The sequence below is a fragment of the Gilbertella persicaria genome, assembly GCF_025201335.1.
Source record: "Gilbertella persicaria strain CBS 190.32 chromosome Unknown B0P05scaffold_75, whole genome shotgun sequence".
Classification (NCBI taxonomy): domain Eukaryota; kingdom Fungi; phylum Mucoromycota; class Mucoromycetes; order Mucorales; family Choanephoraceae; genus Gilbertella; species Gilbertella persicaria.
In genome coordinates this window covers 65059-89648 of record NW_026252036.1, presented here as the reverse complement: position 1 = coordinate 89648, position 24590 = coordinate 65059, and the positions used below count along the sequence as shown (strand labels likewise).

The 24590-nt window shown below is 38.1% G+C and overlaps 8 protein-coding genes across 8 annotated transcripts; 2 read left to right on the top strand and 6 right to left on the bottom strand.

The window, feature by feature from the left end:
- Positions 1 to 13: 13 nt before the first annotated feature.
- Positions 14 to 3833, bottom strand: B0P05DRAFT_341497 (chitin synthase-domain-containing protein). Its single transcript, XM_051573583.1, has 5 exons — positions 3162 to 3833; positions 2556 to 3111; positions 1156 to 2485; positions 686 to 1108; positions 14 to 639 (listed from the first exon to the last, which is right to left on the bottom strand). Exons 1-5 carry the CDS (start codon positions 3604 to 3606, stop codon positions 31 to 33), a joined length of 3363 nt encoding a protein of 1120 aa, XP_051429546.1. The 5' UTR covers positions 3607 to 3833; the 3' UTR covers positions 14 to 30.
- Positions 3834 to 3984: 151 nt separating this feature from the next.
- B0P05DRAFT_564577 (uncharacterized protein) lies at positions 3985 to 5112 on the bottom strand. The gene has a single exon (XM_051580861.1). The coding sequence runs from the start codon at positions 5080 to 5082 to the stop codon at positions 4072 to 4074; it is 1011 nt and encodes a 336-aa protein (XP_051429545.1). The 5' UTR covers positions 5083 to 5112; the 3' UTR covers positions 3985 to 4071.
- Positions 5113 to 7648: 2536 nt separating this feature from the next.
- Positions 7649 to 9068, bottom strand: B0P05DRAFT_564571 (mitochondrial carrier domain-containing protein). Its single transcript, XM_051580860.1, has 5 exons — positions 8860 to 9068; positions 8722 to 8805; positions 8463 to 8676; positions 8344 to 8413; positions 7649 to 8299 (listed from the first exon to the last, which is right to left on the bottom strand). Exons 1-5 carry the CDS (start codon positions 9045 to 9047, stop codon positions 7881 to 7883), a joined length of 975 nt encoding a protein of 324 aa, XP_051429544.1. The 5' UTR covers positions 9048 to 9068; the 3' UTR covers positions 7649 to 7880.
- A 429-nt stretch (positions 9069 to 9497) lies between these two features.
- B0P05DRAFT_564564 (armadillo-type protein) lies at positions 9498 to 17422 on the top strand. The gene is made up of 14 exons (XM_051580859.1): positions 9498 to 9717; positions 9763 to 9808; positions 9859 to 9988; positions 10036 to 10550; positions 10596 to 10797; positions 10842 to 10944; positions 10990 to 11183; positions 11228 to 13268; positions 13316 to 16271; positions 16326 to 16604; positions 16651 to 16888; positions 16944 to 17060; positions 17108 to 17288; positions 17337 to 17422. Exons 1-14 carry the CDS (start codon positions 9650 to 9652, stop codon positions 17350 to 17352), a joined length of 7086 nt encoding a protein of 2361 aa, XP_051429543.1. The 5' UTR covers positions 9498 to 9649; the 3' UTR covers positions 17353 to 17422.
- Positions 17408 to 18789, bottom strand: B0P05DRAFT_564563 (uncharacterized protein). Its single transcript, XM_051580858.1, has 3 exons — positions 18768 to 18789; positions 18539 to 18719; positions 17408 to 18481 (listed from the first exon to the last, which is right to left on the bottom strand). The coding sequence occupies exons 1-3, from the start codon at positions 18768 to 18770 to the stop codon at positions 17472 to 17474; spliced, it is 1194 nt and encodes a 397-aa protein (XP_051429542.1). The 5' UTR covers positions 18771 to 18789; the 3' UTR covers positions 17408 to 17471.
- Positions 18790 to 18906: 117 nt separating this feature from the next.
- On the bottom strand, positions 18907 to 22373 carry B0P05DRAFT_341143 (uncharacterized protein). Its single transcript, XM_051573582.1, has 8 exons — positions 22196 to 22373; positions 21354 to 22150; positions 21111 to 21300; positions 20591 to 21063; positions 20449 to 20526; positions 20019 to 20397; positions 19663 to 19969; positions 18907 to 19622 (listed from the first exon to the last, which is right to left on the bottom strand). The coding sequence occupies exons 1-8, from the start codon at positions 22205 to 22207 to the stop codon at positions 18982 to 18984; spliced, it is 2877 nt and encodes a 958-aa protein (XP_051429541.1). The 5' UTR covers positions 22208 to 22373; the 3' UTR covers positions 18907 to 18981.
- Positions 22235 to 23461, bottom strand: B0P05DRAFT_564559 (uncharacterized protein). The gene has a single exon (XM_051580857.1). It carries the CDS (start codon positions 23447 to 23449, stop codon positions 22250 to 22252), a length of 1200 nt encoding a protein of 399 aa, XP_051429540.1. The 5' UTR covers positions 23450 to 23461; the 3' UTR covers positions 22235 to 22249.
- B0P05DRAFT_564556 (ribosomal L27e protein family-domain-containing protein) lies at positions 23414 to 24425 on the top strand. Its single transcript, XM_051580856.1, has 5 exons — positions 23414 to 23436; positions 23531 to 23659; positions 23746 to 23800; positions 24013 to 24181; positions 24228 to 24425. The coding sequence occupies exons 2-5, from the start codon at positions 23633 to 23635 to the stop codon at positions 24385 to 24387; spliced, it is 411 nt and encodes a 136-aa protein (XP_051429539.1). The 5' UTR covers positions 23414 to 23436; positions 23531 to 23632; the 3' UTR covers positions 24388 to 24425.
- Positions 24426 to 24590: the final 165 nt, after the last annotated feature.

Here is a 24590-nt window from a genome sequence, read left to right as displayed (position 1 = left end):
AATAATAATAGCAAATGTCGATCTCTTTATCTAATGACCATAATAAACTTTGGGGTAATTTCTTGCCACTGTGGATGAGGACATGCGCTCTTCTGCTAATAGTTTTCGCTCATATCTTGCCCACTCTTCAAATCGACGCATAGTAATACCTGTACTGTCGAACTCACCTTCCCGACGACCATGGTCCTCTTTCTTTTCTCCACCTTCGACAACACGCGTTTGACCCCATGAGAAATCATCAAAATGCCAGTAAGCATAAGCAGGCAACACAAAATTCCAAATAGGAAGCGAGAGCAGATAGACACACATCCAACCCACATAGACCATTTTGCGTGTAGTAAAGGCAATCAGAATAGCAGGTAGACCCAAGATAGCTGCCAGCAACAGTAATGGGATGATAGGCACAGGTGTCACAAAGAATGAAATGATGATGAGATATATCGTGAATGAAATGGCTGCTGGAAGAACAACCGTGCCCACAAGTTCCATAAAAACAACAAATTGCATGGAAAAGCAGAAAGTACCACATAAATCACGAATCAAGACAAGTTCAAGCAAGTTATGCACAGTAGAATTGATCCATCTTCTTCTTTGGGATAACAAGACACTAAATGTATCAGGTACAACCGTTTTGCATACCTGTTCAAGTCAATCACTTATTGTTCTATAGAGTATATATACTTACAGCTTGAGGAACAAACATCATTTTTCGCTTAGGAAAAGCACGGAGCATAAGTGTCGTCAAATAACGATCTTCACCTAAGAGCAACAAGTTCTTTTTATGCAGAGTATCAACCACATTTTCACAATACATTTCAACAATATCTGAAGAGCAAAAGATAGGAACATAGCGATCACCTTTAGGTGCAATGATACGATACATACAGAAACAACCTGGCAAGCAAGTAACACCGCCAAAAATAGATTCAAAAGCCTTACTCATATGATGAGAGATATAGTATTCAAATACTTGAATAGCAGTGACCCAACTGTCACTTTTGTTTGCAATCTTGGTTTCTCCACAAAGACCCATAATATAAGGATCTCTTGACATACAAGCAATCATTCTAGCGAGTGAATCAGGATACACTTTTGTATCAGCATCCACCTAGATATAAAGTTAAATAAAACATCAAAATAAACTGTTCTACTGACCATAAGACAAGTCTCAAAAATAGATGGATGATGGCCTGTTAATTTGACGATAGCTTTGCAGAACTGATATTCTAAATCGCACATGCGTTCACCATAATACACCTTTTGCATTGTGTTCATCAAAATGACTTGACTATCACGCTTTCCTCTGTTACCAGGCTTCTTGTCTGTCGCTTCTGCTTCTGTACCGCACTTGACTATCACAATCATAGGCACATTTTGCTGCTGTTCTTCAGGGACTACACCCAAATGACTTGATGTATCTTGATTGTAGCTATAGTAACCAGCATAGACTTTAGCCATATTGTGGCGCTTTGCGCCATCTGCAATAGCCACATAGGAAGAAGGCTGAACTTGTTCTCGAGGCACCAAGTCGTCTTTCATCATGGACAAGACAATGTCAGGTGTTGAGCTACCATTACCAGAACCTGTGATGATACCATCACAAATGACCAGCAGTAGCTTATGTGTATAAGGGTAGTCTGTGTTAGCCAAGGAATCCAATGTTGTCCGCAACCCTTCCTCGCCCTCAGAATAGCAAGTGACGACCATAAATGTATGGATCAAATCAAAGTTGAAGTTGTAATTACTTGCCACACAACCTTCGCCTACTTGAGGTAATCCAAATGAACTACGAGGTGCCATAGGGGAGCCAATGTTACTATAATTTCCATCAAATAAGCTTGAAGGAGTACCAAATTGACCTGAGCCATTGATAGACCGAGGTGAGTTAGGTTGTGTGAATCGAGAGGTGGTGGGGAAAAAACGTCGTTTGGCTTTTTGAACTTGAGGTGATTGTAATACATCGTCTGTGCCAAACACTTTTCTTACATCAGCAGCTGTTAAAGGTGTCAAGACGGCAGGCCCTGTTTGAGTCACGACTGAATTGACTGGAATGGAAGAAATACTTTGTGTCCGAGGATAGTGCATTTCTTCAGCATTGTTCATTTCCCATGCCAACACGTTTTCTTGTCGTTTACGTCGATCTTCGTCTGTTTCTTCTCGTATGCTGCCTAATTTCCATGAAACGAACCAACCAAACATAAGTGCTAAAAAGAAGCGAATCAAGACTACGCCTAAAATAACAGCAAGAGAGACCCACAAGACAATGTCGGAAATAATACATCCAGTCGAACGTGTATCAACCACACCCACCTTGAGAATATCTGTCAGACATTTACCAATCTGAAGACGATCAGCTGTAGTACTAAGCCAGTAAGTAGCATCTCGACCAATAAAAGCACTTCCTGGACCTACAATCTGTGCTACTGAAACAGGTAAAGGAATATTAGGTGTAAGGTAACGAAGTCGAGACAAGTCTAAAACGTTGCTAAAAAAGAATAAGATTCGATCAAGTATCTTGTTTTTTTTTTTTTTTTTTTTTTTTTTTTTTTTTTTACCCATTAAAAGCAACTAAACTGGTACCAGGTTTTTGAATGTCTGTCCAATTATAATAAACATCACCAATGACTTCAAGTCGACGCAAAGCCAAACGAGATTTCGTGCTAATGTGACATCCATGACGTTCTGGGTTGTCTGTTGAATTGATAGAGGGTTTATTTCGGTCCAATGTCACACAGGGAAAGTAGTTAGCGACATTGCCCTTTTCATCATCAGCTTGAATAGGATTCAGAATGCCTTTGCAGTTGTAGTTGACTGTTTGGAAAAGAAATGAAAGATCACGACCGCCGACACCTAATTCTTGAAGATCACCACTTCCGGGCATACCAATGACAGGTGTTGGATGTCTAAATGATTTAAGATCAAAAGCTCTACCAGAGATCACAATATGACTGTATTCTACGCCAGTAGGCCGAATACGATTGGCTTGTCTGCCACATACTGTTGCATTAAAGCCAAAGGTCAAAAATCCCACAATGGCACATAAAAAGATAATGATTTGAACTAAAGATACTTTTTCTCTCCAAGCTTGTTGCATGCCCTTGTCTTTGATGCCTAATTTAAAAAAATATGAATAATAACATCCGTGTTTTTTTTTCTGTTACCAAACGTCTTGAGCATAAAAGGCGGTGCCCACCATGTCAAAATCCAACTTATTGTTACCCAACAAGTAGGTGGCTTCCTTTTGATTTTTTTCTTTTTGCTTTTTGCTTCTGGACTCTCTTTATTGTTCTCATCTTCATCTTTATCTGTGTCTTTTGAATGTTGAAGTGTTGCAACTAGATACTGAGCTCTTCTTAAATCTTCTGGACGCTGTGTTCTTTCTGGTCTAGTGTCAGAAGGCAATTCAAAGCGTTTATTTGACTTTGAACCATTGTTATTATTGATGCTATTGGTATATGATTTTGAAGCAGATAAAGGCGTGATTGGTTTTATGTGCTGAGATCCTTGTTGCTGCTGTGATACATCTGACGTATCTACTCTTAAATTGGTTTTTTTCTTTATGTCTTTTGTCTGTTGATCATCTGAGTTATTTTCCGATTGATTCATGTCAGGAACAAAAGGCAATCGCTTTTGTAGTTTTCTTTGTAAAGAAGAAAAAGAAGAAAGAAAAAGAAAGTAATAAGTTGACTATAATTGTAAAGCTGGGCATTCTTGACTCGAGTTCCATTTGAAATTTATGGTTATTTGATAAAGTCGGAAAAAACCTGTAATCCGAGTGAACAAATCTACAGAAGTGTGCTTAACAAATATTTTTATATTTGAGAATAGGATAGTTTACATTAAGCTAAAAAGAGCTTTTTTGTGTTTAAACATTTGACATTCCCTGAAATTGAAAAAAAAAACAGGATTGGCTATATAAGTGAAAGTTATTCTACATAGTCAATTCAAGTACATCAAAATAAACAATGTTTGACAGCTGTTGAATGGCGTAAATAAAGCATATGCGTACAGATTTATTTCAATTAAATTCGAAATACAATCATCAAATAATTGTGTTATATATATATATCACTATGAATACTGGCCTGTATTACTGCTCCCCTCATTGTTATGATTTGATTCTTTCTTTTTCTGCGATAGTAATGTCTTTTTGTTAGCGCCACGCGGTGCAGTCAAATCACGCCAAACAAAGCATGAGTTGCCCTCCAGTTGCTTTTTCGGCTTTCGTCCTCGTTTTTTTTTGGGTATATTTAAGGCCATGTTCATATTAGTTGCTGTAAAAGTATTAATGCCGTCTGATAAAACAGTGTTCTCAGTCAGAAATTGAGGGGTATCATTGTTCGATTGTTTCTGTTTTTGTGGTTTATGTCCAACATCCCAAACGGTCGGTTTAACAAATGTGTAATTGCTGTCTGCTTGCACTTCTGGCCGAGAAGCATTTGGTGGTCTACCACGTTTTCTCTTGGGTCCAAAAATGGGGTGACAATCTTCATTACGATTATCATTTCGATCATCACCTTCATCCTCTTCATCTGTCGATGAAGGAGGTAAGCTAAAAGTAGGGGGTTCCGACAATGAACGAAATGAAAATGATGTATAAGGTGAGTTTGTGGGTGATGATGTGATTGATGAGTTGGAAACAGAACGACAACGACGTAGTGTACTGCTATCTGGTGGTGGCAGTAAAAAGGGGCCATCGTTTATAGGTGAAATTAATGGTGAACCAACAATAGAAGAAGTAGTAGATGATGGGGAAGAAAAGGTCATGATAGGACTTTGTTGATATGGTGAGGTGGAGATGGATAATGAATCAAGCTGAGGCTCAATCGCATCTAGTTTATTATTGAAGCTAAGACGGCGACGATGATGATGATCACTACCATATTCAGAGTGGCTGGTATCATCTTCTGTGACTCGAATACTTGGTAACTGTTGTTGCTGCTGCTGATCATGCTCCGATATGATACTTCTCTCGTCTTCTTCCATGGTCTCTGAAAACAACGATTTAACAGAAGGCAATGTGCATATTGGATTTATGGTAGGAGAAGGAGGTTGAAGATATACTTCAATAGACTGTACCATTTGAAATAGTAAAAGTTGAATAAAAAAGAAAAAGAGAAAAGAGAGAGAAAAAAAATCAATTTACCAAATTTAGTAGATTTTCAAGTAAAAGAAACCAGGGAAACATTTTTCTGACAAAGGCAGTCATATTTCTTCCTTTTTAAGAGAAAAAAGCTGCTGGATGGAATTAAATTGAAATAGCGTCAGCACTATGAATTTAAACCTTATTGAACATCATTCTCCTCTTGGTGCTTATGACCCCGAAAGGTGGACTTGAAGAACATAAACAGCATATTTATATAGTCAAATGGTATGCAATCTTCAATTGAGGCTTGTATAGTTTTTTTGCTAATGAACTTAGAAAAGGTATCAGGAGAATGTTCAACATAATTTGTCAACATGTTTTCAGGAATATTGTTACACGTTTCAGACCTTCTTTTATGAAGGACTTTTTGCATGATGTCTATATACTGCTTTCATGCTGGTAAATGAACTTTAATTTTTTGCCTCTTAGTCAATACTAACCCAAACCTAGATCTGTTTATAACCAAAATGGTCTTTTAAAATTAGCATCATTAGTACTGATATGTTTTCGATTGTGGCAAAAAGCAGTGCTGCTTTGTGAAAACAAGGCATTTTCACACCCAAAAAAAAAAAAAAAAAAAAAACTATATTTTTAAACTTTTAAAGTGATAAGCTTGGAATTTTCGTAGGTTCGATGCTATATAAGTACTGGACCATGTATCTAGGGCATATTGGCTACCTAAAAGCTACTTTTATAGCACTTTTAAATTTTGAAGTTGTTTTGGATATCTCATGGGCAGTGTTTGATCGAAAAACAAGGAATGATCTAAAAGTTCATCAAGATGGAACTGGATTGACTTGGCGTTCTAAGTAAAGTAGTTTTTTTTTAATGCGCAAAGCTCAAAAATGTAGCAAAAACGCGCTGCTTATTAAGTATTTTAACCATCTAACACGTAAAATAGCTTAAACCATTTTATACGCGTCGTGTAGACTTTTCATATAGGTTTCTCAGATCTAACACTTGAAGTGTACCTGTTTATACTAGGCAATTTTTTTGGCATATATTGTGATGGTAAAAGTTGCTTGTGGGATCAGTTAGAAGCGATTTTTTATTTTTCATGTAAAAGCGTAAGGGTATCAATGTACTAAAAATTATTTTCATGTTTTAATGGTGTAAACATGTTTTTAGGTGTCGACTGATGCTGGAAAAAAATATTTTGCAAATTGGTGCTAGCTCAATTGGTTCAAAAATAAACATAAAAGACTCTTTTGACTAGTAGATCGAGATTGCTAGTGTTATCAACCGTTTTCACTTTTTTTATTTTTTTCCTATCATTCGCTATTGTCTCTTTTGCATCATGCTGCATAGAGGTTTGGCATGAGAAACGTGTAGCACTATGTAATAGAGCTGCCAATGTTGTAGACTGATATTACAATACGCAAGTACCATGTCGTTATTGTTAGTTCTATAGAACTACATAATGCATACTTTTCTATCTAGTATGCAACGTGGAATAACCTATTAGCCAACAGCGATTGCTCAATGACTTCTTTGATTGCTGCAAGTAAACCTTATCTAATTGTACAGCCATTTGTCACGCTGACACACTGTTTCAATGCGAAAGGACTACCTTAGGTACCAATCTTTAGATCCCAATCAGTTAGTGATAAACAATGATCAAACCTCATTTCGATTAAATATTCATTAAGCGCAAAGTAATCAAACGAAACGTTTATCAAATAATTTATCTTAATACACTCTTGAAGAATTTTGCAAATGTGAGCTCGAAAGAGGTTTTCAGCAGACTGAATTGCTTATCTCCTGTATTCGTCGAAGCCTACATTATCTTATCATACAACTCTCTATTATCAAAACATCACAGCTGAGTTCAGTCCTTGCTCCCAAGTCACCTCTGGTCTTGTTCTCCTGGAATGATTGCTCCCAGTCTTCTTTAAGGCGGTTGCTCCTCCTATTGTCTCCAGTATCTACAGCTACATCATGTAGCCTAAACTTATTCTATTTATTTGCCCCTTTTTTCCTCTCTGCCTCTTCCCTTTTTTTCCCTACAATAGTGTAGTTTTTTTTTGTCTCCCTTGCTCTAGTCAGAGTAATTTATTACTATTACTGCCCTTTTGACTAGACATCTGCCCCATAGAGATTAGTCTTATAAGTCAACGAATAAAAGAATAAAATCTTTTGCCTACACCAAGAAACCATGTTGTAGCCAACAAACCTTTAAATATAATATAAATCTATAATTTATTTAAAGTCACGTGATACATCTTCTTTGATGCGGACTCTTGCCGGAGTTTTCTCTTTGCGGCCCGTTAAAGTCCTAATTTATTTTTTGTCATGTCAATCTTATCGCTATGATTTTTCTGTCTTTCTATATATATTGTTATTTTCTTCCTCTTGTAGTTTTAATAAAACTCAAATCTCGCAAGTAATTAGAATTGGTTTAGGGTATTACCACCACCTGTTAAGAAATTGTTTGTTAGAATGAGGTTCAATTTTTGAAATAAAGATATAGAAAGCATTCTTCAACTGATAGTATTGTTTTTTATCCAATTTTTATTTTTCTGCTACAAAGCAGAAGCTCATTTTTTCCCCTTTCTATTCTTTAGTGCTTACAAGATTGGCGAAATTGCTTTGCTTCATATGTGACTGAAGAAATAATGTCAATTGAATAGAGGGTAGACGAAACAACAGGAAATAGACTATAATTTACAGGTAATTTTGTCTATTGATCTAGTTCATATAATACACAAACGAGAGAACTGGAGATTGCGGATACTTAGAGCTTTTCTTTGATCAATTGATCTCTACGCTGATACCAACGCACGAGTTCTTCGTAAATAGTCCATGAGATGGCAGAATTGAGTGGTTTGCGTATCAGTCTCACACTAATGCCGTCGAAAAATCCCATTATGCCTTCCTCGAAGTATACTTTTTTAGCTGATTGAATCATGTTTTTGTAGACCGTTGGTTTTAATTGCATGCGTGTTTTCAACATATCAAATGGTTGCGTAGTACAAGTTGCTGCCATACCTGCTATCATTCCGGATCCCATATTTATCACCGCATTGGCCACTGGTAAATTATGACTCAAAAGGTATCCGTTTGCTGATGTCTTGCAGCTTTCATAGAAAAAAAGATAAATACCAGCAAAAGGTGCATCTCGAATGAACGTAGCACCATAGCCAGCAAACAATCCTATATGCTCGTAAGAATAACATGAATCATTCAAATCTACTTGCCTCGAAGACCGTCTGTCTTGATAATAGATTTGAATGCTTCGCTCAAACTAGAATAGTTATAGAAATTGCTCTATAACTACAGTCAATTTTATACTTATTATAAGGGGAGTTGCATTTACCTCATATCTTACTTTGACAACTGTGATAGGCATCATAATATAACCTACTGCTCCTCTTGCTGCCGAACCTGACACTAGATTCTCCCAGCGTTGATAGTCAGCTGTATTTGTCATTGATCTATTAAACATGGGTTGCCAGCTAGCTCTTGTCTTGGCTAGTGTTTCTCGAATTTCAGACAAAGCAAAGAAATACAAAGCTGAACCAGGCACATTTCTTGTTTGACGATGAATACACTGTATATGGCGTAGTAATATTTACCTCATAATAGTAGGAACAGTTCCTCTCCATAGTCCACTATAGCCATTTGCTTGAACAATATCTTTGATTGTCGAGTATATATTGCTGTGATTTACATGATAAGGTTATTTCCGTAATTCTGTATATAGACAAACTAACCTTGTCTGAGGCAACACTTTAAGACCCTTTTTTTTTGCCTCTTTAAGAAAAGCAAGGTGATCTTGACGCTGTTGTTGTAAGCGTGTTTTTATCAAGTCCAATGGTTGCAAAGCAACGCAGGCTGTCATGCCTGAAATAGCTCCACCCGTCAAGTGTAAGGCAGGGTTCTTTTTATCTACTTTTGACATAATCGAAGAAAAAAAGAAAAAGAGTAAAATGCATCGGGGTTGATGTTTTGAAAATGGTGAGAAAATTCTTTGTTCCCTGCCCCACATTTCCAGGTTGCCTGCATTAATGATCAAGGGGTCTCAAAAAAACAAAAGGTGCTCGAGAAAAAGCTCTGTTCCTGAAATAAATCAGAACATCATGCAAGAATCTTATTTCATTTAAATAAAGAAAAATACAGCGCTCATACTATGGCATCCCGTTTAACATTTGATCTCCGTTTTCTTTTTCAAGTTCATAACAATTGCCAGTGTGTTATTTCATTATGCGATAGGCCATTCTGAGCAGCACATTTCTCTAATGTCCAATGGTCTCAACATCAACCGAGATTTGATTCGAACTTAAAATTTGAATATCCGCTCATAAACAAAGAAAGGCTTTTCTACTTTTTTTTCTTTCACTCTTTGCTTTCTTCATATTATTATCCGCCTACATTATACTCTAGTGGTTCTTATATTATTTTTGTACTAGTTAGGATCTTTTATTCACTTTTTTGAACTACTTTACTATCTGGTGCTTTCTAGATCTTTTTATATATACATAGTCTTATACTTTGCAAAAAGATATGGCGATGGTTGCTATGCTTAACTCTCAGGAAAACCTGAACAGAATTTTTAGTGAATTAAAATCAAAGTAAGCTTAAGATTATTTCAAGATAACGTCTAACCTATTCGACAGACACGAAGATAGACGCATTAAAGCTGCAGAAGAACTTCGCGAAACAGTAAAGACAAGGACATTTTGAAACAAAAATCCTTATTTCTCTTTTAATAGGCAACGACAGCATCAAAAGAACTATCAGAAGAGAATCTTGTTCGTTTCACTAATGATATCAACAAACGTTTTTTCGAATGGACTCACGGTAACGACAATAACGAAAAGCTCGGTGCCATTATTGGTATAGGCAAGTATACATAATAATAATAATAATAATATACTTATATTTATTAGATCGGTTAATTGGTTTGGAGCCTGAAAGTAATGCAAATCGTTTCCACAATTATCTTCAACACATGTTACCTCATCATGACCAACAAATTATGGTTCCAGCAGCAAAAGCATTAGGTCGTTTAGCCGTGAGCTCTACAACCCTCACTGCTGATTTAGTCGATACACAAGTAGAACATGCATTAGAATGGCTTCAAGCAGATCGTAGTCGTCTTGCTGCTGTCTTGGTCTTGAGAGAACTGGCTGTCAATGCTCCTACTTTGATTTATGCATATGTTCCTCGTATTTTGGATTTAATTTGGGTTGCTTTACGTGATCCTCGCAATGTCATTCGAGAATATGCTGCAGATTGTCTCTCTCAATGTTTAGAAATCATTCAACAGCGTGAAACGCCTATGCGAAAGACATGGTATTCACGTATATGGGAAGAAGTGAATCGTGGATTGCGTATGAATAGCGCTGAAGCAACACACGGTAGTCTGTTAGCCATGAGAGAATTGTTGTTGCATGCTGGCATGGTAAGTATATGTCTGTTTCCGACGAAAACTCATCGTCACCACTAGTTTATGACAGACATGTACAAAGAAGTGTGTGGCATCACTCTCCACTTAAAAGACTCTCGTGATGCCTTGATTCGAAAAACAGTTGTGTCTATTATTCCCACTTTGGCTTCTTATGATCCCGCTACCTTTTCAGAACTTTACTTGCGCAAATCCATGCCTCATTTATTGAGTTTACTTCGAAAAAACAATGAGAAACGAGATGGTATACATACTTTATTTTGATGTTTATTCATTCTTTATTTCTAGCTTTTATTGCTATCGGTCAAGTGGCTATTCAAGTCAAGAGTAACATGAGTCCTTATTTGGAGGCTATTCTGAGTTGCATCAAAGAGACCTTATCTATTAAAGGGTAAGTCAATGGACCATAGAACAATAGATTCTAATGTTGGTATAGTCGTCAACGAAAGGAAGTCGAGACAGCTACATTCACTTGTATCAGTATGTTGGCTACAGCTGTTGGACAATCATTGACAAAACACTTGCATGATTTATTGGATTTGATGTTTAATTGTGGACTATCTGAACCTCTTGTTACAGCCTTGAGTAATATTACAGACCGTATCAAGCCTTTGTCACCTGTTATTCAAGGTAAAGTGAACTTGAAATTCATGACATATTAATGCTTATGGTAGAACGCTTGTTGAATGTGATATCTATCACCTTAAGTGGACAATCATACAAACAGCCAGGTGCGCCTACAAATCGCAATTTGATACAAACAGTAGAACGATCTCTTCGCGAAAATGGAGTTGTAGACGGAAAGGATAACGACACTATTGTATTAGCACTCACTACGCTTGGATCATTCGATTTTTCGAATCATGTTTTGAACGAATTCGTGCGCGACTGTATTGTAAACTATCTCGATGACGACCTTCCAGAAATTAGAAAAGCAGCAGCTGTAACATGCTGTCAGCTGTTTGTTCGTGATCCTATTTGCAACCAAACAAGTGCACATGCAATCAAGGTTGTAGGTGAAGTATTGGAGAAGCTTTTGACAGTTGGTATTGCAGATCCAGATCCAGTCATTCGTGAAACTGTATTGTCGTCTTTGGATGTTCGATTCGATCGTCATCTAGCACAGGCAGATAATGTAAGATCCTTGTTTATTGCACTGAATGACGAAGTATTTGCCATTCGAGAAATCGCCATCACTATCATTGGTCGTTTGACTACATTTAATCCAGCTTATGTTATGCCCTCTCTTCGAAAGACATTGATCCAACTCTTGACAGAACTAGAGTATTCAGTCATCAGTCGACAAAAGGAAGAATCAGCTAGATTAGTTTCGTTACTTGTCCGAGCTGCTCAACGACTTACAAAGCCTTATATTGAACCTATTCTAAAAGTATTGCTTCCTAAAGCCCGCGATTCATCTACAGGTGTCGTTTCGGCCGTATTGGGTGCTTTAGGTGAATTGGCTGCTGTCAGTGGTGAAGATATGGCTCCTCATTTGGACGAGCTCATGCCTTTGATCATGGAAACATTACAAGATCAAAGTTCAAGCGCTAAGCGTGATGCTGCTCTTAAGACATTAGGCCAATTGGCTAGCAATACTGGTTTTGTGATTGAGCCCTATACAAAGTATCCAGCTTTGCTTAATATTTTGATCAACATTATGAAGACTGAACAAAACCCAACCATTCGAAGAGAAACCGTTAAGTTGATTGGTATTCTCGGTGCTTTAGATCCTTACAAACACAAGATGAATGCTATTGGCAACTCCAGCGAAGAATTGGCAGATCCTAAACTTGCAAGCAACGATGTTACTTTGCTTATGATGGGCATCGGTCCATCGTCTGAAGATTATTATCCTCAAGTTGTGATGCATTCACTTATGAAGATCCTAAGAGATCCTTCCCTCAGCACACATCATTATGCAGTGATCGATGCTATCATGTTCATCTTCAAAACATTGGGTCTCAAGGTTGTGCAGTTCTTGCCTCTCGTCATTCCTGGCTTTTTACAGCTCATGCGATCCTCTACTTCTGGTATGCTAGAACTCTATTTTCACAAACTGGGTGATTTAGTCTCTATTGTCAAACAACACATCCGAAACTATCTCAAGGATATCTTTGATCTTATTGATGACTACTGGACGCCTGTCTCTTCTATCCAAATCACCATTATCTCTTTAATTGAAGCGATTGCCAAGGCACTTGATGGTGAGCTTAAAGTGTATTTGCCTCGTCTTTTGCCTCATATGCTTCAAATTTTTGACAGCGACTTGTCCGAAAGAAGACAACCCACGATCAAAGTACTGCATGCCTTTGTTGTGTTTGGTGCTAATATTGAGGAATACATGCACTTAGTAATTCCTGCCGTAGTCAAGTTTTTCGAAAAGCCGGATGCACCTGTGTCTGTTCGCCGTCAAGCCATCTCAACTATTACTGCCTTCTGTAAGAAAGTCAACATGTTTGATTATGCCTCGCGCATCATTCATCCTCTGGCTCGTGTCCTGCCTGTATTGCCCATTGAGGCACGTAGTGCTGCAATGGACCTGTTGTGTGCTCTTATATTCCAACTTGGGACGGATTATACCAAGTTTATTCCAGTGATCAATAAAGTGCTCACAAGACACCGTATCTCACATACCAATTATGAACTGCTTGTAGGTAAATTATTGAAAGGTGAAAATCTTCCTCAAGAACTAGGAAAAGCATTTGATGACAGGTAAATTACTTACATGATCTATAAATATGTATTAAATACCGTGGTAGTGACGCCAAGGGCGACGAAACACCTTCTGTTGACCAAAGTGCAGCCAAGAAACAACCAGTCAATCAACAACACTTGAAGAAGGCTTGGGAAGCATCACAAAGATCAACCAAAGAAGATTGGATGGAATGGATTCGTCGATTCAGTGTTGAACTTTTGAAACAATCGCCTTCTCATGCTCTTCGTGCTTGCGTCTTCTTGGCATCTGTATATACTCCTCTTGCTCGAGAACTTTTCAATGCAGCCTTTGTTTCTTGCTGGAATGAGCTGTACGACCAATATGTAGATGAGCTTGTCAAATCTCTCGAAGTAGCGTTAAAAGCACCTAATATTCCTCCAGAAATCATTCAGATCTTGTTGCATCTTGCTGAATTCATGGAGCACGACAATAAGATTTTGCCTATTGATATCCGTACCTTGGCTGTTTATGCTCAAAAGTGCCATGCTTATGCTAAAGCACTTCACTACAAGGAAGCAGAGTTTCATATCAAACAAAGTTTCGAAGCTGTTGAAATGTTGATGTCTATCAACAACCTTTTACAACAACCTGATGCAGCCATGGGTATTTTGACATTTGCACAAGATTCTTTAGGTCTTGAACGGAAAGTGTCGTGGTTTGAGAAATTGCATAGATACCAAGACGCCTTGGAAGCCTATGAAGCACAACAGTTGGAAAATCCTGACTCTATGGAAATCACTTTGGGCCGTATGCGCTGTTTACATGCCTTGGGTGAATGGGACCAGTTATCTGCGCTGGCGCAAGAAAAGTGGATTCATGCTCCTATTGAGAGCCGTAAGAGTGTGGCTCCTTTTGCCGCTGCTGCTGCTTGGGGTTTAGGTCAATGGGAACAAATGGAAGAATACATTGCTTTACTCAAACCTGAAAGTCCCGATCGTACTTTTTTCCGTGCTATTCTTGGTATGCATCACAATCAATATGCAGAAGCTGAAAAGTTTATCAACAAGACTCGTGATCTATTGGATACTGAATTGACGGCTCTTTTGGGCGAAAGTTATAATCGTGCTTATGCTACAGTAGTCCGTGTACAGATGTTGGCAGAACTGGAAGAGATGATCATTTACAAGCAGTCTGCTAATGATGTTGAGCGTCAAAATGCTATTCGTCGTACTTGGGTGAAACGTTTAGAAGGATGTGAGCGTAACGTAGAAGTATGGCAGCGTATTCTGCGTGTGCGTACCATGGTTGTTTCTCCTCAAGAAGATATGGAAATGTGGATCAAATTCGCTAATTTGTGTCGAAAGAGTGGCCGATTTTCTTTATCTGAAAACACATTGCGCAGTTTAATGGAAGCAGACGGTGGTGATGGCTCAGGCACACCTCATCCAAAGATTGTTTATGCTCAGCTCAAACACATGTGGGACTCTGCCTCTATTGCTCCTACCGATAAAGCACCTGCCATTCGATCTCGAGCACTCAGCATCTTACGTGAATTCACAGCACAAAAGACACAGGATCTTGGATTGAACCCTGATGAAATGGCCGTGAGTATGCCTATTGATCTTAGTCGAATCACAGAAGATGTAGCTGAATACACTCGCCTGCTCAGTCGATGTTATCTTCGCCAGGGTGAGTGGCAACGAGCTCTCTCTTATGAATTAACGGAAGAAACCATTCCCGAGATCTTGTGCTCCTTTTTACTTGCTACTCGATTTGATCAAAACTGGTACAAGGCATGGCACTCTTGGGCATTGGCTAACTTCGATATCATTGATTACCATGAACGACTTCATCCCGATAAATTACCTCCTCAAATCTTTAGCCATCATATTGTGCCTGCTGTCCAAGGTTTCTTTAGATCGATTGCTCTGTCTAAAGAAAACTCACTTCAAGATACACTTCGTTTGCTTACCTTATGGTTTAAATATGGTTATCAATCTGAAGTGAGTGCTGCTATTGGTGAAGGCTTTAGCACCATCAGTATCGATGTATGGCTACAAGTGATTCCTCAACTGATTGCTCGTATTCATGCTCCTAACAGCACTGTTCGCTTATTGATTCAACAGTTATTGACAGATATTGGTCGTGAACATCCTCAAGCTCTTGTGTATTCCTTGACTGTGGCTAGTAAGTCTCAAAGTTTGCCTAGAAGAAGAGCCACGTTTGTTATTATGGATCGTATGCGTATGCACAGTGCTGTTCTTGTTGAACAAGCCTTAATGGTCTCGCAAGAACTTATTCGTGTCGCCATTCTCTGGCATGAAATGTGGCATGAAGGGCTTGAAGAAGCTTCTCGTCTTTACTTTGGTGACCGCAATGTGGATGCTATGTTTGCTACCTTGGAGCCTTTACATCAAATGTTGGACCGTGGGCCAGAAACAATGCGTGAAGAATCGTTTGTTCAAGCCTTTGGCCGCGATTTACAAGAGGCTCAAGAATGGTGCCACCGTTATCAAGAGACACGCGACCTGAACAACTTGAATCAAGCTTGGGAACTTTACTACCAAGTGTTTAGACGCATTGTGAGACAATTGCCTCAACTGACGAGTCTTGAATTACAATACATTTCGCCTCAATTGTTGGAAGCTCGCAACTTGGAATTATGTGTTCCTGGTTATTACCGTAGTGGTGAGCCTATTGTGCGTATTGCTCGATTCAATCCTAGTTTGAGTGTGATTGCATCCAAACAACGTCCAAGAAAGTTGACCATCATCGGTAGTGACGGTAAAGACTACATGTACCTGTTGAAGGGTCATGAGGATCTTCGTCAGGATGAACGTGTTATGCAACTCTTTGGTCTTGTCAATACCCTGTTGACGAATGATGCAGAAACCTTCAAACGTCACCTTAATATTCAACGTTATCCTGCTGTTCCTTTGTCACCTAATTCTGGCCTGATTGGTTGGGTAACCGAGACAGATACTTTGCATACTTTGATTCGTGACTACAGAGATAGTCGAAAGATTCTCTTGAACCTCGAACATCGTCTTATGTTACAGGCAAGTGGGCGACATACCCCTCTTTTTTTCTTTAGTAAACTAACATTTCGATAGATGGCACCTGATTATGACAACTTGACAGTAATCCAGAAAGTAGAAGTGTTACAATATGCATTTGAGAAGACCTATGGCCAAGACCTTTACAATGTCCTTTGGCTCAAGAGTCGTAACTCTGAAGCATGGCTTGATAGACGTACCAATTATACCCGTTCTCTGGCTGTCATGTCTATGGTAGGCTACATTCTTGGTTTAGGTGACCGTCATCCTTCCAACCTTATGCTTCATCGTGTCACTGGTAAAGTGGTTCATATTGATTTCGGTGATTGTTTCGAGGTAAACATATAATCTAAAACGATCAACATCAACTCATGTCCGTTAGGTTGCTATGCATCGTGAGAAATTCCCTGAAAAGATTCCTTTCCGTCTCACTCGAATGTTGGTAAAGGCAATGGAAGTCAGTGGTATTGAAGGCAATTTCCGTACCACCTGTGAGCATGTGATGCGCGTCTTGCGTGACAACAAGGAGAGTTTGATGGCTGTTCTTGAGGCCTTTGTCTATGATCCTTTAATCAACTGGAGATTGTTGAATACTCATCAACCTCAAAGTCCTGTTCAGAGTAAGTTGGTTAAATAGATGAATGCGTATACTAAGCTATGACATATATAAAATAGATGAACGTATGCGAGGCATTGAAAATATAGTGCATGAAGATGGTCCAGATGATGGTCATCGTAACTTCTCTGTCAGTCGAAGATTAAACAGAATTGAAGTGGAAGCTGTGGCTAATGGTAAGCCAAACACAATTTTGATAAATCCATTATTGATTGTTGTTTAGAAAACCCTCAAGGCCCTGAATTATTGAATTCACGTGCGGTTGCTGTTGTCAACAGAGTGTCAAACAAATTAACAGGTCGTGATTTCAATCCTCGAGTGACTTTGGATGTACCTACACAAGTTGAAAAGTTGATTCAACAAGCTACTTCTTTAGAGAACTTGTGTCAATGTTACGTCGGATGGTAAGATATCATAAAAAAAGATATACCTTAACTCATCATCTCATTTAGGTGTGCATTCTGGTAAAAAAAAAAAAAAAATTAAAAATCGAAAATGGCTTAGAATATCAATAAATAAAAATGTTGCATAAAAAGGATCATTTGTTTACATTTTTAGGGTTATTTACATAGATACATACCCAAAAACTAATAGCCATAAGGATAGTTTTTGTTTTGATAGTATTGTTCATTTATACACGTAAAAGAAGGTGTAGCCTGTGGTAGTTCTGGAGATGTCATGGTAGGCGAGCCAATGGTATGACTTAGTTTAGGTGTGTAAGATTGGACTGGACGATGGCCATAAGGAAAGTGATTTGCAACAGGTCTAGGGCGATATTCAAGATCAATGGTGTTATTCAACAAGTGATCTTGGCTAGTATCTGTAGTTCTTGAGGCATAGGAAGACTTTTCAAAAGAGGATATAGCAGGACTAGATATGTTATTAACAGCAAGTGGGCGCTGGAAGTAATTTTCTTCAATATAAGATTCATTTTCAGGAACACGGGCGTACTTCTTGTTGCCTCTTTTTGCCATTCGATACTGTGGTCCTTGGTTCAAAAGTGTTGCAATACGCTTATCCACTTTATGACAGCAATATTCTTTCAAATTACCGCGAATGTGACACAACAGAGGAATATACAATACAGCTGCCGCACAGACCAATACAAACGAAATAGCAAACACGACCACAGAAAAAGCCATGGTGATAGTCAAGATCTGTTGAATAACTGTTTCTCCTAAAACACCATTATCGAAACTGACTTGACCATTACGAATCTTGAGCCATTCAGGTATTAATGCTTCCAATGTTACTACGTTAATGACTTGGCGAGGTGCTTCTGCCAATAAAAGACGCTTCCAACCTTTCAGTTGAAAGAAAATGAAAAAAGCGTATCGTTCAATACCTTTGCTGTTGGCATGATTGATGGATTGAAATAAGCAGTAATAGCGATAGTCTTTCATGGATAAATATCGGTTTGTAATGACAGATGTGAAAGCCAATGCAATGTTGTCTGTAGCCAGTATTCTATTTGCCTTATACATGTCCCATAAAAGCAACAAGAAGGAGACAATAATACAGGCAAAGAAAATCCATTTTGAAATCTCAGTAGGAATGGCGGGAGTTGCGGTTGTCTGTCCAATCACCAACAATGAAACTATGCGTTATCATGAATACTAGAAAAAAAAATTTTTTTTTCCTTCAAGCTTCTCACCTGCAGTCCACAAATCTGCCACATAGACAGCAAACGATTTTAGAGAGGCTAAAAAGACAAAACAATAACCGAGGCGTGAAGTGCAATTGGGCATATAAAATGCATTTAAATTGACATTTTGAAATCGATGATCATGAACTATTTCTCGCTTCCATTTAGGCTTATCGCTTGAGCAGCAGCCCTGTGTTTGTTAGTTAAACTATAAGATTAGTCTCTGAATGCATTATACCATAATAATGAATAAGACTAGGAGGAGAAAAAAAAAAAAAAAAAAAGTAACAAAAAAAAGTTTTTATTTTCTATTATTGATTAAAAATAAGACAATGATCAGATTAGCGGAATATTGCTCAGCTGTCAAATGAACAATGGTACGCTGTGTGTCTTGGCAAATTCAAACACTCAGCAAATAAGGTTTATTTATTTAAAATCAATACTTTAAATTATTAGAGTTGTTTTTCTTCTTCCCCTGAAAATGGATTCACTGGATAAATATTAATGATAGGCGGAATTCTTTCCATATTGACTTGTAAACGCACATCAATAGTAGAAAACATTTGAAGTCGTTGCAGGCATGTTTCTTCATCCAATACAACAGCTGGTATTAAGTCATTGGCATTTACAACATGGTCAGGATCATAAGTAGGTGTGTCTTGCATCGTTAATCCTGTCAAGCTATCTACAATCTCTTCTTCATCATCATCAGAATCACTATAGTCATCTGGACGGACTCTTTCTTGAGCATAAATCTTTTCTTCATTACGCATCGTGACAGGAATACCACGCTTCCAATAGATATCCAGTGCCAATGTATGTCTGTCAAAATAAAACTTTTCTACTGGCAAATCTTTAAGATAAATACGCTTTTCGAGGCCATATTCAGGAATATAGACTTCAAATGTATCTTTTGAGACAACAATCACATCTGCTTTCTTATAAATGGGACCATCCAATTGTTCCCTTTGCCAGAGATATCTGCTAAGATAAACCATGCTGTCATTGTCTTGAGCATTCTTGGCTCCATCTTTCTTAGCATTGCAAGAGAAGGCTATTTTTTGTACCATTTTACGGTCATAAGGACATGTTACTAGGATAGATTAGATACCGAGCGCATATCTCCATCCTACCTTGTGTCTCATCTTGAGCAGTAATGGCAGCAGACAATAGTCGATGCACCACAATATCTGCATATCGACGAATGGGTGATGTGAAATGGGTGTAGACAGACTCATTCAAAGCATAATGTCGGTATTTGTCAATACTTACTTTGCCACTACAAAAGTATTTAGCTCGTTGCATGGTTCGAATAGCCAATATCAATAAGACATCCTTGACGTTTTTATTGTTGACTTTGTTAAACGATTCTTGAAGCGAACCAGCACTGCTGCCATCAAAATCAAGTCCTAACACATCAGTCAGTTTGATGAATTGATGCTACAAAAAAAATGTAAGAGCCATAGTATTTGCTTTGTCATTGTTTTACCAATCTTTTTTCTAAAGGATCTTGATGTCGACGAAGCAATGCTTCTTCAGGAAACGATTGAAGGATTTTATTTGCTACACTGATATTAGCAAACAACATGAATTCTTCAATCAATTGGTTAGCTTCTTTTGCTTCAAATGCAAATACGTCGACAGGCGAGCCATTGTCGTCCAGCACAAACTGTAATTTGACAGAATGAAGAGACAAAGAACCATTTTCATATCTTCTTTTACGCATATGGACAGACATACGCTGAAGTAATCGAATATCATGGGAGACAAGTGCCGGATCATGTCTATCGTGAATTTGCACGTCAGACGATAGTTCACCTCCATCAATCACTTTTTGAGCATCTTCGTAAGCTAATTTGGCACAAGACCTATGCTTAGGTATATGAGCATTATGAGAACAAGAAAAGGCATACATTTACCTTATGACTGTCTTGCCAAACCAGGTATCAACTGGCCTACCAAATGTGTCCATTTTCCAAATGACACTAAAAGCCAATCTATACAAAAAAAAAAAAAAAAAAAAAAAAAATGAGTGCATTGTACACAATGATGCTTTAGTACCTGTCTACAGCTGGGTTTAGACTACATAATTCTTCGCACAACAAAGGAGGAAGCATAGGAATCACACCGTCTACAAAATAAGTACTGGTACCTCTTGCTCTTGCTTCTGTATCTAAAGCTGTGCCCATCTTGACAAAGTGTGTTACGTCTGCAATATGAACACCGACTTCAAAAAACCCATCTGGTAACTCTGTAATATGAACTGCATCATCCAAATCTTTAGCAGTCTTAGGATCAATGCTAAAAATGCGTGCATCACACAAGTTGCGCCTTTTCTTGTATTCGGAAGCAGGAATTTCCCAAGGGGTTTCAGGTAAGCATTGTAAGGCAACTTCACTAAATTCACTCATGTCAATTGAATTGTCTGCTAAAATAGCACTCTTTTGTGTCTTAAAATCAGTGGTATTGCCTAATTCTTCAAGAATGGCACCTATAGGGTTATTATTGAATGGCTTCCAACTACGGATCTTGGCCTATGTATATATAAGGGTTTGTTGTGTTGTGTTTTGAGCTCTTTTACCGAAAATAAGCGTGTCTTGTAATATTCTTCATTTTCAAGAAAATCACTGGGGATGTCCTGACTTCTTAATAAGAAGAAAGGTAACCTTTTATCAAGTGGTTTAAACCAAGCCATCTTAAGTGGACCTTGGCTTGCTGAACTTTCTCCTTCATTGTTATTGTCATCCAGAAAACGAGTCTTGACAATGGTTCTATATACTCTTTTATCAATATACATATTTACTTTTTTCTGTGTATACATTACCCACAATACGCCATATTAGGCGATTTTTCCAACAGGCCTACTACTTTACCACAATACTTGGGCTTTTGTTCTTTGTCTTCTAAATCTTCTTCCTCCTCTTCTTTATCATTGTTCACTTCTTCTTCTTCTTCCTCTTTTACAACTTCCTTTGTTTTTGATTTTCCTAATTCTCTTTCTTTTCGTTTCTGCCATACTTGCTCCACATCGAGTAATTCAACAGCTACTAAATCGCCATCCATGGCTCTGTTTCGATCAAATTTTCCACCAATATAAATATCTGCTCCTAATTCTTCACTGGTTACATAAGCATCGTCTTTGTTACGAGAAAGTCTTAATATGCCCTCAAACACGTCTTTTCGATCCATCCGACGATGGAGTTCTTCGAATGAAAGATAAGGCGCAAATACGGCTTTGCGATGAGCATTGTGTTTGCGATGGTTCGATTCTGACGGCTGAGATGTCTCATGGTTCCTACTGACAGGCGAAAAGTTACTTTGAGAATAAGCTAACCAAGCATTCGCTGGTTCTTCCGTCGCCTTCTCAGGTACTGATGAGCTCGCTTCTTGCGCAAACTGAGTCCAAGCACACACGATGGGCGTGGCTTGAGATTCTCTTTTACTCGAATGTGTAACCGTGTCCATATTCACGAAAGGTCGTCTTGGTTTTCGTTGCGTTTCTTTGTCCCAGTTAGGATGCCATGAGATGCTGTCTTTTGGTTGCCACCGATGTGTGGGTTGATCAGTGAGTGGTTTTCTTTTTCGCCAGTTCGTGTCTTCGTCCGCTTTGGATCTATTCCCCTAAAGTAATTAAGTCATTTGTATAAGGTACTACTCATGCTTTACTCTGTTGCTCATCCTATAGAAAAAAGAAGAAAAAAAGAAAAAAGAAAAAAAAAGTCATGACTTTTTATTATCCAAGTGTTGCATGAACAGTGCAAATGACCGAGTTTGAGCTGTTGATAAACTGGCTAAATGCCAATAAAATCTATCTTGACAGCAACCAAGTCGCGTAGGAGCTAGTTTCTCAATGGATTGTTCGCGTTGTGCTTGAATATAATGAAGAAGGGTTTCTTGTTCTGAAGGGAAAAGCAGTGCTTGTAATTTCTGAATCGCATTAGACCTCGATTCTTCCATAGACCAAATATTGGCTGCGTTTTTGTCGACAACACGAAAGCGTTTCTGTTGTTTTAAAGATCGAGAGATGGCCAGTGCTGTTTGAAGTTCTTCGTCGTGTTTGTCTTCTTGTTTTGTGTTTTTAAATGCAAGATTCGTTTTTGAAATAATGACTTGTTGACTAAAATCGTCTTCTGTATTATCGTGTATATAAGCGACTGTTTGATGCTGAGGTAAAGTGGGTATGGAAGGTGGTGATGGCGGTTGATGAGCAGAAGAGGTATGATTTTTAATAGGTATATGACCCCAGCCAATCCACTTGAGTTTCTGCAGTAAATCATGCAATGATAACTGGTGGTGTTTAACACATTGTTTCGTATGCCTTAGTTTCTGCTTTAGGGTATGATCCTTAAAGGGCATTGTATCATGACATACAGGGCATATCTCTAATGTACTCAAGAAAGGCACAGGCTGTCCTGCAAAAGTACCATCCTTGGTTTGAGGCATGGCTTTATCTAGACAATGATTGATATGTAATTCTCGTCTTGCTAGTGTAAAGTGCCTTAGATTCTTGCCACAAAATGCGCAGTCATCAAATTCAAGATGTTCTTTTGTCTCTGTCTGCGAAATACATTGATCGATATGTTTCTGACGAAGATAACTTGATTTCAGACATGTCAGATCGTGTGTGCAAATGGGACAATGGTATTCTTGTTCAAATTCTTTTTGTTCTAATGTCAATTGAATGTCAGTGGATTCTAGCTTGATTTCTTGTGTTGGAGTGCATTCCAGCTTTGTTTCTTGTGTTGACACATCTTTTTGTAGTGTTTGGTCTGTTTTTATATCGATAGGAGATGATGTATGACTGCGTGTTTTTGAAAGTGAAATAGATCTCTTTTTTGATAAACTTATAGGCTTGTCTTCATCTTCAAAAATACGCTTTAAAGAGAAATTCGTACAATCATCACAAGGTTTTCTTTCCATAACAAAAAAAAAAAAAAAAAGAAAAAAAAAAAGGGTTTAACATCTGAACTTTAAATCTCATTTTTTTTTTTACCCATTTAGGGTAACTTGGGGTCCGGTGTTAAAGATGCGATTGCAAGAAAATCCAATCAGTAAAGCAGAAAGCAATGAATTCCTCCTCTTCTCTTTGACAGATCTTCAACCATGGTCAAGTTCATCAAGGCTGGTAAAGTACGTATCATCTATAGATGGATTCAACAAAAAAACGGGATGGATGGATGTTGTTTTGAAGATCAGAAGCACTGATGATCATTTAGGTTGTCGTTATTTTACAAGGTCGTTATGCCGGTAAAAAGGCTGTTGTTGTTCGCAGTATGTATCACAAAAAAAAACCACCGAGAATCGAGAAAGAAACAGAAAAAGCAGAGAGAAAACAGCATTTATGCACAAAAAAAATATAAGAATCAACCCGAGAGAGAGAGAAAAAAAGGGGGATATATATATATATATATATTATCAGCATATATAAAAAGCCTTCTCGATTCTCGGCAACAAATAAACACAATCTAATGATGCATTGTTAGACCACGACGAAGGTACTAAGGATAGACCTTATGGTTACGCCGTTGTTGCTGGTGTTGAACGTACTCCTCTCAAGGTCACTAAGGCCATGGGTAAGAAGAAGGTTGCCAAGCGTTCCAAGGTTAAGCCTTTCGTCAAGATTGTCAACTACAACCACATGATGCCTACTCGGTAAGCATAAGTGCACACAATGATGTCCTCTAATAATAGTGGATAGCTATGGTTTGGAATTGGAACAAATCAAGGGTACTATCTCCGCTGATACTTTCAAGGAACCTTCTCAACGTGAAGAATCCAAGAAGGTCATTAAGAAGCTCTTTGAAGAACGTTACCAAACTGGCAAGAACAAGTGGTTCTTTAGCAAGCTTAGATTCTAATTTGAATAAATGTCATTGTTTTTTTTTAATATCCAAAATATTACATAATTTGCGTGACTCAAAGTCACAAACAAACCCTGAATATATATATGCGTGTGTGTGTGCGGACCGGATCAATATTAAACAGAGTGTTAAAACTGTCAAAGTAGTTGGATGAAGAAACCTTCTCTTTCCTTGCACACAAGTAATGTATCACTACACAA

Coding starts and splice junctions, on each gene's coding strand:
- B0P05DRAFT_341497 (XM_051573583.1), bottom strand. CDS start 3,606: ATGAATCAATCGGAAAATAACTCAGATGATCAACAGACAAAAGACATA. Junction 3,112..3,161: donor TTTTATGCTCAAGACGTTTG/GTAACAGAAAAA, acceptor TTTTTAAATTAG/GCATCAAAGACAAGGGCATG. Junction 1,109..1,155: donor TTTTTGAGACTTGTCTTATG/GTCAGTAGAACA, acceptor CTTTATATCTAG/GTGGATGCTGATACAAAAGT.
- B0P05DRAFT_564577 (XM_051580861.1), bottom strand. CDS start 5,082: ATGGTACAGTCTATTGAAGTATATCTTCAACCTCCTTCTCCTACCATA.
- B0P05DRAFT_564571 (XM_051580860.1), bottom strand. CDS start 9,047: ATGTCAAAAGTAGATAAAAAGAACCCTGCCTTACACTTGACGGGTGGA. Junction 8,806..8,859: donor AAAGTGTTGCCTCAGACAAG/GTTAGTTTGTCT, acceptor TGTAAATCACAG/CAATATATACTCGACAATCA. Junction 8,414..8,462: donor TTGTCAAAGTAAGATATGAG/GTAAATGCAACT, acceptor CTGTAGTTATAG/AGCAATTTCTATAACTATTC.
- B0P05DRAFT_564564 (XM_051580859.1), top strand. CDS start 9,650: ATGGCGATGGTTGCTATGCTTAACTCTCAGGAAAACCTGAACAGAATT. Junction 9,718..9,762: donor TTTAGTGAATTAAAATCAAA/GTAAGCTTAAGA, acceptor CCTATTCGACAG/ACACGAAGATAGACGCATTA. Junction 16,605..16,650: donor ATTTCGGTGATTGTTTCGAG/GTAAACATATAA, acceptor CATGTCCGTTAG/GTTGCTATGCATCGTGAGAA.
- B0P05DRAFT_564563 (XM_051580858.1), bottom strand. Junction 18,482..18,538: donor GGCAGATTTGTGGACTGCAG/GTGAGAAGCTTG, acceptor GATAACGCATAG/TTTCATTGTTGGTGATTGGA.
- B0P05DRAFT_341143 (XM_051573582.1), bottom strand. Junction 21,064..21,110: donor ACAAGACACGCTTATTTTCG/GTAAAAGAGCTC, acceptor ATATATACATAG/GCCAAGATCCGTAGTTGGAA. Junction 19,970..20,018: donor ATCCTTTAGAAAAAAGATTG/GTAAAACAATGA, acceptor TTTTTTTTGTAG/CATCAATTCATCAAACTGAC.
- B0P05DRAFT_564559 (XM_051580857.1), bottom strand. CDS start 23,449: ATGGAAAGAAAACCTTGTGATGATTGTACGAATTTCTCTTTAAAGCGT.
- B0P05DRAFT_564556 (XM_051580856.1), top strand. CDS start 23,633: ATGGTCAAGTTCATCAAGGCTGGTAAA. Junction 23,801..24,012: donor AAAGGCTGTTGTTGTTCGCA/GTATGTATCACA, acceptor ATGCATTGTTAG/ACCACGACGAAGGTACTAAG. Junction 24,182..24,227: donor AACCACATGATGCCTACTCG/GTAAGCATAAGT, acceptor AATAGTGGATAG/CTATGGTTTGGAATTGGAAC.